Source organism: Rhinolophus sinicus, chromosome 5 (assembly GCF_057876585.1).
Source record: "Rhinolophus sinicus isolate RSI-liver-muscle chromosome 5, RSI-T2T, whole genome shotgun sequence".
In the NCBI taxonomy this organism is placed as follows: domain Eukaryota; kingdom Metazoa; phylum Chordata; class Mammalia; order Chiroptera; family Rhinolophidae; genus Rhinolophus; species Rhinolophus sinicus.
Window position 1 is genome coordinate 190958 of NC_142505.1, and position 16954 is coordinate 207911.

Sequence of the window (16954 nt, forward strand, 5' to 3'; positions counted from 1 at the left end):
GCTCTAGTACCCAGCACGGGTGGTGAGTGAGCGGCCAGGGAAGGGGCATCTGCTTTTACTGATTGTCGTCTTCCGTTTTGGAACAAAAGCTTGGTGACTTTGAGGGAACGCTTGAGCTGTCTTCTACTGTTTGTGTCCCTGCAAAGGGACCTATGCCACTTGAGCACTTATCAGCCTCAGAAGTACGGCGCAGTGGCCCAGATGCCACAATGGCTGGCCATGAAACTGAGATTGTTAGTGGATTTTGATTGTGCCGAAACATTTACCTCTCAGTATCAGGTAGCTTTTTAAAAGGCACCCTATTACCCTATTCTGTAAAGTCAGTTTCCAAAAAATGCTCTCATACTTTTTAAAACACACTGAAATATGAAACAGCTTTCCCACAAGTATGAATGATCCTGAAAGTTGATTTCTCTCTATTTTCTATCACTCTTACTAAAAGGAAAATGAGGAGTAGAAGTCTGTGAACTGGTATCCTCTAAACACTGCACATCTCAGAGGCCGGGGTGACATTATACAGCAGCTGGAATCCTGAGTCATTTCTGGCCTCAAGTAACAGAGAGGAATGGATTGGTTTCATTCCTCCAAGATCAGTGTCAGAAAAGCTTTACAAGGACCCAGTGGGTGAAACCCCCTGCTGTTGGGTGTGGGCAGTGTCGGCTTTAACACTGGGACCTGTTCCTGAGCATCTGCATAGAAAGTCATGACAAGAGTGATGGGAGGAGCTGACACCCATCAGGGGATGTGCTGGCGGGGGCTGTGACGTCACCGGTCCTGCAGGGCTTTCTACCCTGTCTCCTCAACAATTTAAATAAAAAGCCCACATTTCTGCCTTGGGATCTGATCGTCACGTTCTGCGGTGGAAGGGAAGAAAAGCTCCAATGCCTTTCAAACAGCCGGAAGTGGTTCTTTTGAACGAAATTCACCAAAAGCAGGTATTTCATAAGCATCCACAACTCCGTTCACGCGTCCTGAGCGCTTGCTTTTCCTAACGTGAGCCCCGCGCTGAGCCCAGGGCGCGGTCCTACCTCCAGCTCCAGCTCCTCCCTGTCCAGGTCCTGCTGGGCGCCGCCGATGTAGTCACTGGGGTCGTAGTATCCGTGGGCACAGGGAAGCCTGCAAAGACACGAAGGACCGTGAAGGCGCCGCCTGCTCGCCACCCTGACGCAGGGCCTGCTCACACTCTCTGGTCAGGACCTGCATCATCACGTTTCCACCACTGCTGACATCGGCTGCCCAGAAGGGGTCAGATGCGACCAGCGGTGCTGTTTCCAGTGACCAGTCCAGCTGCCTCGCCATGCGGGTCACCATGAGCAATTTCTTAGTCTGCATGGGGGACAGACTGGCATTTACCACTTGCTGCTTCAGTTACATTGTATCTGGGATAAAAAGGCAACACTCAGTCTGCTGGGACTGGAAAGCCGGCTGGGACCACACTGCCATGCTGTCTGTCTTCTCACACTTTTTTGACTGCGTCCAGAAGAAATATGTTTGTTATTAAACCCAGTGTGCACATGCATGTCTTGTATCTACACACACACACACACACCCAGGAGAGGAGCGTGGGTCACTTCAGCACAACATGTGACAGTTCACAGAGCCCGCCACCTGCCTGGACACACTGTGACTGAAGCTAGGAGCACAGGCAGCGGAAAGGTGCCAGCCGGGGAAGGAAGGAGAGCTGGGCACCCAGACCTGCTTGCCCCAGAGATCGGCACAGGGTCTGCCCGCCTGCACTTGGCTTTGCAATGACAGATCAGACACCAGTGCTCGTTCACACGACGGCTTTCCCGTCCCCAGGCCTGCGCCTGCGCGTACAGGGCTCAGGCTGACGGTGCTGCTGGGAGGCCTGGCTCGCAAGCGTCAGCCACACCCCCTTCATGTGTGCACCTGCTGCTGACCTTTCACCTGGCAGCCAGAACTGCACACGCCTGACCTCGCGACTCTTCTGACATTTCTCAAGTGCCCCTCGGGAAAAGTCATGTCAAATGCACTAGACTTGAGAGGAAATTCGGGGTCTGGCTTCTAAGAGGCCCGTCACTGTGGCAGTTCAACACCTGCAAGTCGGGAGCAGCCCGGAAAGCCTCATCAGTAAGGAGAGGCAGTCTGGAAAGTAACGTCAGGGAGCGGGTCGGAATGGTCATGCTCGGTGACTCGGCCAGTTCCCTACAATCCCAGAATGACACACGGTGTCATGGCTCCGATCTGGTCGTCTGCTGAGCAGAAGTGGCGCCTGCACCGTCAATGCACAGGCGTGAGGGACACGTGAGCACACCGTCTGTGCACACTGAGGGGCTGTCTGACCACACTAGCTCCACTTTACAGGCTGCAGGTGCAGCTACACTTACTCTGTAAAGCTGAGCAGCCCTGGGTTCCAATGTCAGTTAAGCATGAAAACCACGGGTGAAGGGTGAGCTTTTGTGTGATGGAGACACAGGTCCCCCCAGCTCCTGAGCTGCTAACAGGTTTCACTCAGCTTCTCCCGAGGCGAGGAACTGAAAATGCCCCTGAAATAACGCACCGAATGACTCACCTGAGCCAGGAGCAAGATGGGACAGACAGGAGTGAGTGACATCAGCCCGAGGCTGAGGCCGGAAGTGGATGTCTTGCCTTGAGATGTGCAAAGTCCCATGGGGAAGGCTGCACTGGCCTGGCCATCCTTTTAACCCAGTGGCCGACCGTAGAGAATTTCTCGCTCTTTTTATCCTAAATATTTCACATCAATCACTAAACTAATGACAATTGCTGCGTACCACACACCATGCTGAACACTTTCCATGCTTTCTATCATTTGATCCAGCACCCCTATGTGGCAGGTACTACTACTGTCCCCATTTTAACAGAGAAAATACAGTCCAGGGGAATGAAAGCACGTCAACCCAGGGGACGGCGATGCTCGAGGGCTCTGGGCTACTCTGTGCAGTGACGGGCTGTGTGGTCACAGGGCTGTTTAACGGGAAGGCGGGGCTTCTGTGTGCGCTTGCAGACCCCCACGTGGGTCCAGGGCAGACGTGAGCCCCCCAAGGGAAGGGACACAAGCCAGGCCCTCCCTCACCTCTTTGTTTCTAGAAAGAGCCACCAGCAGTTCCTGTGTTCCAGCCTCAGAGCCTCCATGTGGCCAATCGTGGTGATGACATTTTATTCTGAAACAACTTTTACGACATTAGGAAGTAATTTTGTTCTTAGAATATAATTTGAATAATTGCTCCAGGGTTATCATGGGCTAGTTAATGTATCAGACTGGCTTTGTGCAGGACTCAATTTATTGCCTCTATAAACAACAAGGTTGGAAGTGGGTGACCTGGAAAAAGCTGTGAGGCGGTGAACTCTTCTGGGCACGTGGACGGAAGCACCAGGTCCCCACACTTCTCTGCCACACTCGCCACACCAGTCACTTACCCCTCGGCCAGGAGGTAGGGCTCCAGCACGGGTGGGGCGGCGGGGGCCACCTTGGCCAGGGCCATGATGTGCTCGAAGGTGATGTCGGTCTGCGTCCCCGTGTCCACCAGCTGCGCCTCGGGGGCCGGCGTGCACATCCGGGCCCGCGGCGTCCTCCTGAGCACCTGCACCACAATGGGCTCCTGCGCCGTCTTGAAGGCGTCCACGGCCTGCTCGTGGGTGGCGCGGGACAGGTCCTTGCCGTTGACCTGTGGAGAGACACGTGGGGGGAGGAGGAGGGCCAGTTAAGCAAGAGTCTGGCTCGGCTGCTAAGAGGAAGGACAAGTTGGGTAGAGCAGGGCAAGTGGGTGCTCTGTAAGGTTTCCCCAGGAGCACGGTGGGGGCGGGTGAGTGTGGAGATGGCAGATCAGGCATCAAATGATACATCTCACAGTGGCACTGTCTGTACCGCAGTGTCATCTTGCTGGCGAGACAGAAGGGCAGCCCGAGGCTCAGCACCTTTGTCAGGCAGGGCAGCTGATTAGAAACTAACCACATTGTTATGGTTCATGGCGGGTGTTTTTCCAGTGGGTGTCAGGGGACATCAGTTTTGCTTTTGTGCATGCAATATCAAGTTCCCTTTTTAAGTGCATTCTTTTTTGCTTTTCTTTAAAAAGCCAATTGGAAATATTAGTTAAATGATGACGCAGGCATAGGTGGATAGGGCCGATGACAGAAAGGACCTCCAAGGGCCGACACGGGGGGACAGGAGCTGGCGGAACGGCAGCGCCCGCTGGCACTGCTCCTCCTCACAGCTTCTCAGCATTGTCCCGGGCAGCTGGTGGCACCGAAGGGTGTTCACCTCCCCTCCGACAGCTTCAAATAAACAGCATGAGGTGCCCTTGGCAGTGAGTGTGGGTGAGAACTTTGGGAGTTGTGTCCAGGGCCCCCACCCCCCAATGGCACAACCAACTATCACAACACGGCCGTCGTCAGGAGACGTGCATGAGGAAACAAGGCAGAACGTTGGTTCTAAAAAAGGAAGTCACTCCCAGCCACCTGGGGTCCAGCTGTGGAACTCACTCCCCCCCACACAGCAAAGGACCACGAGGTTCCGTCCCCATGGTTTGCTGATGTCCAGTGCTTGCACTGCACAAACGAAACACGGCATAGGGGTCACATCTGCAGAACAAGTGTCTGCAAAGCCCTCGCATCTCACATCTTCTCTGGAGAGAAATACAGACAAATTCGTGTCCCATAACAAAGGACCTGAATCCTGAATGTAAATCGCGTAGATCAGCAGTCCATCCGCCCCCTGTGCATGCTTCTGTGCTCCTTTGTAAGTGTCAGAAGGAGACCGACCCTTCCCTTCGCCCACATCAGTGGGCGCCGCATGGGGCTGCAGTGTGCATCTGAGTGGCATCAGCCGTCATGACAGGCACTTCAGGCTGACAGGAGAGAGGGGCCTCTGCCAGGGGTTCTGAGGTCTTGTTTTTTCTTAGCAGAGGGCACCAGGCAGGCGCGGCCCTCTGCTGCCCGTGGGCACCACATGTGCGGCCTGGGCTCCTGGGACACACTGGGACCACGCTGGGCACCGCTGAGGCTCACGTGACATACGGAGGGACGCAGAGCACACCGTGGGAGAACTGGGGTCTCTGATGATATCACTGAGCAAATGAACTAACTCATCTTGGAACGTCTTAATCCCAAACTTCTTGTCACACTCAGCACTACGTTCCACGTACTCCAGGCCATTCTGATCCGGACCTGACCTCCCCACTGCCTCAGACATCCCAGTAGCTGTGCTCTCACAGATACCCTGTGACATCTTATTTGTTCCTACAGACATCCTTCTACCGCCTAACAGAACCAATGATAATGCTTTTCTGACTGGAAGTGCGTTTTCATTGGCTCATGTTCATAGAAAAGTGATGGTTGTTTTCCTTGAGTACATTCTGTAAACTGATGCCAGAACCGCTGAGCGGGTGTTTCAATGGGGCCTAAATGAAACGTGACGGCGCCCCCTGCACAGTCAGGGTAGGAAGGTCCCTGGACAAACAGTTCCTGTGTCTCAGTGGTCCCGAGTGACCTGTGGTGGGTGATTCAAGGAGCTGACACAGTGACCCCACAGCACCCACCCCTAATTCCACAGGGGGCCGGGGACCCTGGGGTGGGAGCTGTGGACTGCCCTGTCATCCTACACCAGAACGTCGCCGCCGCTTCTGGCTGAAGGCATAGAAAGGCACTGTCACAGCTGTGCCCGATGTTGCGGTGCCAGCCGCCCAAAGCCGGGTCCATTTTATTCAGACACAGTTTGAGCAAGCCCTCCTCTTTCTCACAGCTCAGCGATGAGGGCACAGGAACCCCAACTCTGGGTTCAGGCCACGGTGGAACCTCGACTGTGGGCTTTGGGCAATGAAACTATTCTGAGTCTCAGTTTCCTCATCTGCAAAATAAAGGTAATTCAAGTGTTGGGGGTTTACGAAGCTTGTGAGATAACCTATGCCTAGTGCATAGCATGCAAATCCTAAGAACTTACTAAGAAACCACTGCTAATGGGGAGCCTACAGCAGGATGGGCACATTTCCCCAGGAGAAAATAATCTATAAGTCAAAGAAGCAAAATGCAACCCAGTCAGTGGCCTCAGGAGCCGTCTGGACCCTGAACGGCACCCGGTGCATCTCCTGCTTCTGCTACTGCGTCCCCGTTCACCTTCTCAGTCCCGAGTTTCTACGGGTCGTCTGGGGCATAACAGACAAAGGGTGCCGGACGTGCCCCTGCCGCACAGCTTGACAAGGTACTTTAGGGATCGTTACATCCTCTTAACAGATGATGAGACAAGGCAGTTACCGGCCCAGATGATCGACTGTTGCAGCCAAATGTGTTTGGAATTACCTTGTGCACATAACACTTATGACACTGTCATCTGGGAATCACATCCCTGAGAGACGCAGCGAGGTGACGACTCCGCACACGCCGCCAGCCACCCGAGAACACAACCTGTATTGTGGGATTAGCATCACATCTACATTACACAGGATGGAAGGGTGATGGCTGCAATTACAGACGAGTGCTCACCCGGTGACGTCTGGCCCGGTCAAATTCAATATCATTAACTCGCCCAATTGAGCAGATTGCTTTGAAAACAGTTTATGCAGCTCTAAAACCAAGTGAATGGAGTGTTTTGGAACAAGAAATGCTGATTGCGAACTTTATCTTTATTATAAATGGGGTGCTTAAGTTATTCACCTAAGGCTCTGGCTGGTCCCCCATGACTGAGGTGCAATTATGGTAAAAATCCAATCAGTCTGTCTCGAGGCAAACATCACAGCCACAAATACGAGGTGACACTAGGGACCTTAGGGAGGGCTTGTGCCGTAAGGTCTCCTGAGACGAGGCGATCGTGCTCAGGGCGCGCGAGGAAGACTCCCTCTGGAACCCAGCTTGCTGCTCCTGTGAGGCGCCCACGGCCCTTTCCCACATCCCGAGACTACCGCAGAGCTGGGGGCCTGTCCCGTGGGGGTGCATTTCAGCGACACCCCACTTGTCCGTGTCAGTCATCCAGTCCTCCAGCCAGTATTTTCTGTGGTCACTTAGTGAGACTTGTTCCCGCCCTGGCTGATGGGATGCCACCAGGGAGAATTTCTTGGGGAAAAATGAGGCCACAGCAGATTTAAACCACTTAAGATGTGGTCAGATAGAAGACACTGTGGCAGCATTTTACCAAAACCGCGAGGGAAGAACCTGAGCTGGCGGTGGCCGGCCTGCCCCCGGGGACTCCGCTGCCGGGCTCACTGAGCCCATAACCCAGGGAGGCCTGCTTGTCCGTCTCCCTGGAAACAGCAAGGCTGAAATGACGGTATGTACACTCCGCATCACCTCTCAAACCCGGGGCCCGGAACCCTGCAAAGTTCCCCACAACTTAACTGCCAGTAGTTCTGGGTATGTTTTAATACAGTATTTGAAAAAGACAGGCCATATGCTCTCCAAATTAGAAAATAAGTATCCTTTATGGGAAGACATTTGGTTTCTGAGGATCAGCGTCTCACGTCACCTCTATTTCTATTAAATGTGCAAATGACCCAGTCTCAAGAGCTAATGCAGTTTAAAAGCCAGTCTGCTATAAATTGTGCCCTGGATAAAAGCCAACTTTTATAGGGTGCATTTCATTAAATTCTGTAAAATATCACACCTGTGTTTTCAAACTAATTAAAGTTGATATTCCACTGGAAGCAATTGGCAATGAATAAACTGTATACTGAAAAGCAAAAGGTCTTAAGCCCTGATGAAGGTCGGATAAAAAAGGAATTTTTGGCGTGACATCACCAAGATGGCGCTATAGGTGGTTCCTGACTCTTGGGGTGAACTCAGACAGGGGACTCAGCAGGTGCACAGCTGCCTAATGAGTCCTCACATGGGGAGTTTCGCTCGCCCTACAGCCTGGTTCGCCCACATCCAGGCAAGAAGCTGAGTCACAGCCCCATCAGCTGTGGACAGTGCCTTCCCACCCACCTGACCAGAAGAGCTGGTTACAACTCCTGGAAGCTGGGTGACCCAGTACCACCTGAGCTGAGAGGAGGGCAGGCAGAGCTGACAGCTTGCAGAGAAAAGCTAGTGGCCAGGTTCAGACAGGGAACGTGGGTTCAGGTCGGTTTGAGTTAAGACTACAAACAAAGAGCTTTACCATCTTTAGAGCTGCTTCTCCCTCTGTTCCTGGCTTGGAATCTAAGTCCCAGCCATGCTCCTCACTGACTAAGCCTTCAGCCTGTCCGCCCGGGGAACCCAGCCAGAGCACACAGGGACCTTCAACAGCCCACCTGTGGGGACACCTGCACCCAGAGCGCAGCCTGTGGCTTTCCTGTTTGCAGAGCAAAACTAGTGGCCTCACCAGAGAATTCACTGCACGTTCTGGCCTGATTCAGGTCCCCAAACAATGAGCTGAACAAGCCCTGAGTCCTGTCCGGCTCCCTGCCAGGGCAGCAAAGCTAATTTGCAGCCCCATCTACTACTGAATATAGTCCCAACCATCTGGTAACCCTGACGAGAGAATCCAGGCAAGAGTGGAGTCTGTTTTACAGCCTCACTTGGGTAGGGAACCAGCCCTTTCCAATTGTTCTCAGGTAGTGGCACACCACACCCATCCTCCCCACCCCCACCCTCATCCCCACCCTCTGAGCACAAACAGTTGCCTTGCCTCCAAATAGGCCTCACCTGCCCGAGGACACTACCAGGAGACACACTGAGAAACTGAGCCAGCATGAGGGATCAAGGATCACAAAACATTTGGTTAATAGGAAACTGTCAAGGAATAGGAAACTAATAAAGCTCCAATAACTGACCCTAAAGAAATGGAGATCAATGGACTATCAGAGAAGGAAGTCAGAACAATCCTCTGAGGGAATTTTAGTGAACTAGAGAAAACACAGACAGATGACTAAACAAAATTAGGAAAACAATGCAGGAATAAAATAAGAAGTTTGACAAGGAAATAGTAACCACCGAAAAACAAACAAACCAACAAACAGAAATGCTAGAGTTGACAAATACAGTAACTGAACTGAAGAATTCAATAGAGAGTTTCAAACGTGGACTTGACTATGCAGTAGAAACAATCAGGTACCAGGAGGACAGTGCATTGGAAATTACCCAATCACAGGAACAAAAAGAAAAGACAATGAAAAAACCTACAGAAATTATGGGACACAATGAAAAGAAACAATATTCTCATTATGGGAATTCCAGAAGGACAAGAGAAAGAGAGAGGGACAGAAAGTATAGTATTTAAAGTAGTAATTGCTGAAAACTTTGCAAACCTGGGGAGAGAAATGGACTTCCAGATCCATGAGGCCCAAAGGACTCAAATAAGTTAAACCTGGATAGGGCTACAATAAGACACATTTTAATTAAACGGTCAAAAGTCAAACACAAAGACTTTAAGAGCAGCAAGAAAAAAGAGGAAAGTTACATATAAGGGAATCTCCATAAGATTATTGAAGAATTTCTCAACAGAAACTTTTGAGGCAACGAGAGAATAAGATGACGTATTCAAACAAATAACTGTCAACCAAGAATTCTATGCCCGGTGAACTGTCCTTCAGAAGCAAAGGAAGGATCCAGTTGGTTGGAGCGCAGGCTCTCAACCACAAGGTTGCCAGTTCAATTCCTCGAGTCCCGCAAGGGATGGTGGGCTGTGCCCCCTGCACTAGAAAACAGCAACTGGACCTGGAGCTGAGCTGCGCCCTCCACAACTAAGATTGAAAGGACAACAACTTGACTTGGAAAAAAAGTCCTGGAAGTACACACTGTTCCCCAATAAAGTCCTGTTCCCCTTCCCCAATAAAATCTTAAAAAAAAAAAAAAAAAAAAAAGAAAAAAAAAGAAAAGAAACAAAGGAAGGATCAAGACTTGCCTGAACAAAAATAGCTGAGGGCATTCATTAATACCACACCTTCCTTACAAGAAATTCTAAAGGGAATTCTTTGAGTGGAAGTAAAACAATACTAATTAACATATAAGAACATAAAAAGTTTAAATCTCACTGGTAATGGTAAATATATGGTCATAATTAGATTCTGCAATATGGTATAGTGATGCATAACTCACAACTCGTTAGAAGGTTAAAAAAGTAGCAAAATAACCATAAATACAATAATCTGTTATTAGTTACACAATACAAAAACATGTAAGTTGTAATAGCAATAACCTAAAATGTGAGGGGGAGAAGTGAAAGTTGTTATCAGTTTTAAAAAGGGTGTTATAAGTTAAAGGTAATTTTATGTAAGCCTCATGATAACCACAAGGGAAAATCTTGTAGTAATTACACAATAGAACATGATAAATAAGTCCAAGTACTGATACCAAAAGACATCCAAACACCAAAAAAGACAGCAGGATAAGAAACAAAGAACAATGAATCTAAAAAAAAACAACCAGAAAAGAATAAACAAAATAACAATAGTAAATCCTTAACTATCAATAATTACTTTAAATGTAAACAGATTCAATTCTCCAATCAAAAGACACATAATGACTGAATGGATAAAACACACACACATACACACACACACAAACCAAGATCCAACAATATGCTACTTACAGGAGATTCACTTTAGCCTCTAAAGATGCACATAGACTGAGAATGAAGGGATGGATAAAGATATTAAAGCAAATGGTAAAAACAACAAAAGCAGGGGTAACTCATACATATATCAGACAAAATAGACTGGAAACTAAAGTTGGTAAAAAGAGACAAAGAAGGTCATTAGATAATGATAAAGGGGTTGATACATCAAGAAGATATAATAACTGTAAATATTTATGCATGCCAACATTGGAGCACTGAAATACATAAAGCAAAAAGTAACAGAGCTAAAAGGAGAAATAAATAGTATTATAATAATAACTGGGAACTTTATTACCCCAGTCTCAACAGTGGACAGATAATCCAGGTAAAGAAATAATAAAGAAACAGTAGAATTGAGTAACACTGTACACCAAAGGGCCCTAACAGACATATGCAGAATGTTTTCTCCAACAACAGCAGAACACACATTCTTCTGAAGCACACATGGAACATTTTCTAGAACAGACCGTATGTCAGGCCACAAAACAAGTCTTAGCAAACTCAAGATGACTGGAATCATACCAAGTTATCGTCTCTGACCACAATGGCATTAAACCAAAAATCAGTAACAATAGGGAAATGGGAAAATTCATGAACACAGGGAAATTAATAACCCTGTCCTGAAAAAACACACACACAAAGGATTAAATAAGAAATTAAAGGGGAAATAAAATGTTTCTTGAGAAAAATGAAAATGGAAACACATATACTAGAACTTGTGGGATGCAGCAAAAGCTGTTCTAAGAGGGAAGTTCATAGCATGAAACACCTACATTAAGAAAGATTCCCAAATAAACAATCTAACTCTACAGCTTAAAGAACTTGAAAAAGAAGAGCAAATTGAGTCCAAAGTTAGCAGAATAAAGAAAATAATAAATATCCAAGTAGAAATAAATGAAATAGAAAACAAAAATATAGAAAAGATTAATCAAACTTTGAATTGGTTCTTTGAAAAGATAAACTAAATTGACAAACACTTAGCTAGATTAACCAATGAAAAAATAGAAAGAATCCAAATTAACAAAATTATAAAAGAAAAAGGAGACATTACAGCTGCTAACACAGAAATTCAAAGGATCATAAGAGGCTACTATGAACAACTATACACCAACAAACTGTGCAGCCTAAAAGAAATGGGAAAATTCTTAGAAACACACAACTTACCAAGACTTAATCAGAAAGAGGGAAAAAATTCACATAGACCAATTACTCATATGGGGATTGACTCAGCAATCATGTCTCCTAACAAAGAAAAGGCCAGGGTCACCTGGTTTCACTGGTGAATATTACCAAACATTTAAAAAAGAATTCACACCAATCCTTTTCAAACTCTTCCAAAAGATCAAAGAGGGAGCACTCCCAAACTCATTCTATAATGCCAGTATTACGATACTAAAACTAGGAAAGGAGACTACCAGCCAATATTCCTGGAGAGTATAGATGCAAAATCCTCAGTAAAATACCAGCAGACTGAATTCAGCAGTACATTAAAAAAATCACTCACCATGATCAAGTGGAATTCATCCCTGGGATGCAAGGATGGTTCAGCACATGCAAACCATTCAGTGACACATCACATTCATAGAATGAAAGAAAAGACTCATATGATCATCTTAATAGATGCAGAAAAAGCATTTCACAAAAATTCAACATCCATTCACGATAAAAAGGCATAGAACTACATATCTCAACATAAAGGCCATATATAACAAGCCCACAACTGACATCATGCTCAACGGTGAAAGGTTGAAAACTTTTCCTCTAAGATCAGGAACAAGACAAGGGTGTCCTGGCTCACTGCTCCTATTCGACACAGCCATGGATGTCCTAGACAGAGCAATTCGGCAAGAAAAAGAAATAAATGTATTATAGTAGAAAAGAAAGCTGCAAGATTGCTTCTATTTGCAGGTGACATGATTTTACTTATAGAAAATCTGAAAGACTCAACAAAAAATTCTAAGATCTAGTGAAAATTCAGTATATACATAGCATACAAAATCAACATACAAAAATCAGTAGCATTTTTAAACCCTAACAAAATTTTTTCTAAAAAAGAAATAAGTTGGTTCTATTTACAATAGCATCAAAAACAATAAAATACTTAGGAGTAAATTTCTTTAAGGAGTGAAACATTTCTACTTTGAAACTTACAAGACATTGATGAAAGAAATTGAAGAGGATATAAATAAATGGAAAGGCATCTTGTGTTCATGGATTGGAAGTATTAATATTGTTAAAATATCAATACTACCAAAAGCCATCTATAGAGTCAAAATACAACCCTTATCAATATTTCAATGACATATTTTTTTTTACATTAAGTAGATAAAAAACACCAAAAATTTGTATGGAACCACAAAAGACCCTGGATATCCAAAGAAATCCTGAGAAAGACAAAAGAGGAGGCATCACACTTCCTGATTTCGAGCTATATTATAAAGCTATAGTCAGTGAAACGGCATGGTACTGGCATAAAAACAGACATATAAGACCAATGGATGGAAACGGGAGCCCAGAAATAAGCCACAGCATACAGTCAACTATTTGTAGCTAAGTTGAACACAAACCTGGTTATGAGTCTATTTCTTAATTTCAGATTCCAAACAAGACTAAAATGTTATACTTGATGTGTTTTCACATACACACACATTTAGTGAGAATCATTTTCAGTCTAAAATGCCCTTTCCATGGTACCATTCTGATCATATCTGGAGATGACACTGTATCTCTTCCTGCTCCTGGCGTAGCTGCCATTATAACGGCTGCTGCAAACAAACTCTGAACATGATTTTCACTTTCCACCTTACTTCGTAAAAGCGAAAATCCTCTCCAGATTTCTTTTGTTCAGCAAGAACAGGTACAAACGCAAGTCTTTTGTAAAAGCCAAGTCGTGTAGAGGGAACTTTCGAGAAGCAGGGAATATCTGCATTCTGCTGCTTGGTTAAAAAGGCACTCAATCTCGTTATCTCAACCTTCTCTGCAAAGCGGGCCATGTGTCCCAGCTCCTGGAACTTGGTTCGTTACGCGGGCTGCCCCCCTGCTGGTGACTTAGAAGTGCAGTAAAAAACCCAGACCATATCCACCTACAGGATCCCTGGATTTTCAGTTCTGACCTTTGCTAGACACCAACAGTGCCACGCTGCATTATAACGGGACTTTTCAGCATCTTCCTATGAGCATTTTCCTGATCTCCTCTCTCCTCTTACTCCTCCCACAAGGAAAGCACAGATCTACTCAGCAGCAGGACAGCTCTGCTGCTCAGGCGTCCTCAGGGTCGGGAGGCAGCCCCACACTTGTTTCAGTGGAACCACTTTGGAGTGGGCGCCGTGTGGGGGGAACCATTTCAGTGGAACCACTTTGGAGAGGGCGCCGTGGGGGGGAACCATTTCAGTGGAACCACTTTGGAGAGGGCGCCGTGGGGGGGAACCATTTCAGTGGAACCACTTTGGAGAGGGCGCCGTGTGGGGGGATCATTTCAGTGGAACCACTTTGGAGTGGGCGCCGTGTGGGGGGAACCATTTCAGTGGAACCACTTTGTAGAGGGCGCCGTGGGGGGGAACCATTTCAGTGGAACCACTTTGGAGAGGGCGCCGTGGGGGGTGGGGGAACCATTTCAGTGGAACCACTTTGGAGAGGGCGCCGTGGGGGGTGGGGGAACCATTTCAGTGGAACCACTTTGGAGAGGGCGCCGTGGGGGCGAGAAACCATTTCAGTGGAACCACTTTGGAGAGGGCGCCGTGGGGGGTGGGGGAACCATTTCAGTGGAACCACTTTGGAGAGGGCGCCGTGGGGGGGAACCATTTCAGGGGAACCACTTTGGAGAGGGCGCCGTGGGGGGGAACCATTTCAGGGGAACCACTTTGGAGAGGGCGCCGTGGTGGTGGGGGGAACCATTTCAGTGGAACCACTTTGGAGAGGGCGCCGTGGGGGGTGGGGGAACCATTTCAGTGGAACCACTTTGGAGAGGGCGCCGTGGGGGGTGGGGGAACCATTTCAGTGGAACCACTTTGGAGAGGGCGCCGTGGGGGGGGGGAGAAACCATTTCAGTGGAACCACTTTGGAGAGGGCGCCGTGGGGGGTGGGGGAACCATTTCAGTGGAACCACTTTGGAGAGGGCGCCGTGGGGGGTGGGGGAACCATTTCAGTGGAACCACTTTGGAGAGGGCGCCGTGGGGGGGAGAAACCATTTCAGTGGAACCACTTCGGAGAGGGCGCCGTGGGGGGGAACCATTTCAGGGGAACCACTTTGGAGAGGGCGCCGTGGGGGGGAACCATTTCAGGGGAACCACTTTGGAGAGGGCGCCGTGGTGGTGGGGGGAACCATTTCAGTGGAACCACTTTGGAGAGGGCGCCGTGGGGGGGGAACCATTTCAGTGCTGAACCAGCTGATGGGATTAAAACACGAAACTAACCTTGTGTTTGTCCTGAACGCTGAAAAAATTCTGTATTGCCCAATTTGTTGGGGAAATTTAGGTTAGGGAAGCAAATGTTCGCTTCCTCTCTGCTTCGTAAACGTTAATTTCTAAATTAGAATACAATTTCCGAAAGGAAAACCTCCATCTGAGCAGCTCACGTCTCGTCTGCAACGTGTGAGGGGCCCAGGCAGGGAGCTTCCATGCAGTAAAGGGTCGGATGTACCTTTATTTGATTATCAAAATTTTAGATTACTGAGACCCTCCCTTAGCCAAAGACCAGGGACAAGTTTATATAAATAGATTGTGTACATTCTAAGTTATCGCCACTGAAATACAGAATTACCTAATGGTCACTATGAGGAATTAATGCAGAATTCCTGAAATACTGGTTTTGAAAGAAAAACCAATAAGACTGAGTGGGAATAACAGACTCCGGACACAGCTATGGTGGAAGCAGCAGAAATTGGGAAGATTCGGAACCTTTATGAATTACAAATAAACTTGGCACGTCTTTCTCAAAGATTTATAAATGTGACATCAATGGCACAAGAAGAGGAATGATGACGTCCAGGACACTTCTCACCTTGAAGGTGACCTCAAGGCACCGCAGAGCTTTAAAATATGACCACGTTCTAATAACAGATCTTTGTGTTTCTGGCGATTAAAAATGAAACTGGCAGAATGATTACATATTTTAGCTGCACAATACACCTAGCACATAGGAGGCCAGAGATAATTTTGTTGAGCTGAAGAGAAAGAAAAAAATAAATGTAAAGATGTTTGTGGAAAGTACGAACTGGGTTCAAAACACTACAAGATCTGCGTGTATGTAAATCACAAATTGACAAATGCTGTTAACTGAGAAGGTAAATGATAAAGTAAACAAAGTACTATACTCTTGTCAAAGGAAACTGCTGATCCTTTCAGGGCCTCAGTTTCCTCATCTGCAAATTGGGGCATTAAACTCTAGATGATGGTGGTGGTGGTAATTTGTAGTGTAGGAGTGTCCCTGTGCTGCTTCCTAGGACCCTGCTCGATTATTTCAGGTTGCCCAACACCTGGCCTTACAGCCTTTCTAGACACAAGTCCATAGTCCCCTGTTCCAACAATTCTGTCACATCCTGGGACATGTCCCCAGTTCTCCCATGTGCTATTGACACTCAGTTAAAATGCCTTGACCTTAATTTGTTGCTCTCAGTTTTGGTTACCTCAAAGCATCACTCCAGGCAGTGAGTCCTGCAGATGCGCCCCCCCCACCCCCGCACCCCCTGCATCTGCCACGTGTAATTATCTGTGTGTCTCCCAGGGGGGCCCCACAGCAACAGCCTCTGAACTCAGGAAGGTGGGGAAGCACAGGACTGTCATCAGGGGTCCTCTCGGTGACTGGTGCCCGTTCAAGCTTGAGAACCACTGCCCCAGAGAACTCTGTCTTCACACTAGTATAAGAATGAGCATCACAAATGAGACTCCACTCCCCCCCTCACCCCTTATGGGGTCAATCAGGGATAAAAAGCGAGAAGACCCGTGATGCCCCATGACTACGGGAGTGGGGGTCCGGCGAGGCCAGGTGGAGACTCACACACTGGTGGTTATTACAGAGCGGGTTCTGGGGGTGATTTGGCAACACTCATCGAGACTGCTAACGTGTGACAACTAGAACTGTGCACTGAAACAATTGTTAAAGCATTATGAAAGACTGGCCAACAGTATTGCTTACTTGACAGATACAGTGGAAAGGAGTCCTGGGACCTGAGAGCCCGAGAAGTGGGGTCTGTACGTCAGGAACTGTCATGGTGACGCCACATAGCTCGTCAGAAAGAGGATCCTGCTCAAGCTCATCCCCCCAGAACTCTGCCAATCAGGCTTCATTTGGGTAACAAGGTACCTTCTAAAACCACACCCTGTGGAAGGAGGGCTCCGCCCAGCGTCACTCACGTTACTGGGAATTTAATTGGAGCAGATCCCTTTGCTTCTGGGAAGGGAGTGTTTGGAGTAGGAGGATGTGTGGGTTAGGAGGGCTCAGGGTAATTTTGGAGCC

The 16954-nt window shown here is 47.7% G+C and overlaps 1 protein-coding gene across 3 annotated transcripts in view; it reads right to left on the reverse strand.

Moving 5' to 3' along the window:
* The window catches only part of PDZRN3 (PDZ domain containing ring finger 3), a 147590-nt gene that overhangs the window by 14832 nt on the left and 115804 nt on the right, over nucleotides 1–16954 (reverse strand). For all 3 annotated transcript variants that reach the window (XM_088798082.1, XM_088798083.1, XM_088798081.1), the window contains 2 exons: nucleotides 3400–3647; nucleotides 1029–1116 (listed from right to left, as the gene is read on the reverse strand). In XM_088798082.1, coding sequence (XP_088654208.1) covers nucleotides 1029–1116; nucleotides 3400–3647 — 336 coding nt within the window. The remainder of the gene's footprint in view (nucleotides 1–1028; nucleotides 1117–3399; nucleotides 3648–16954) is intronic.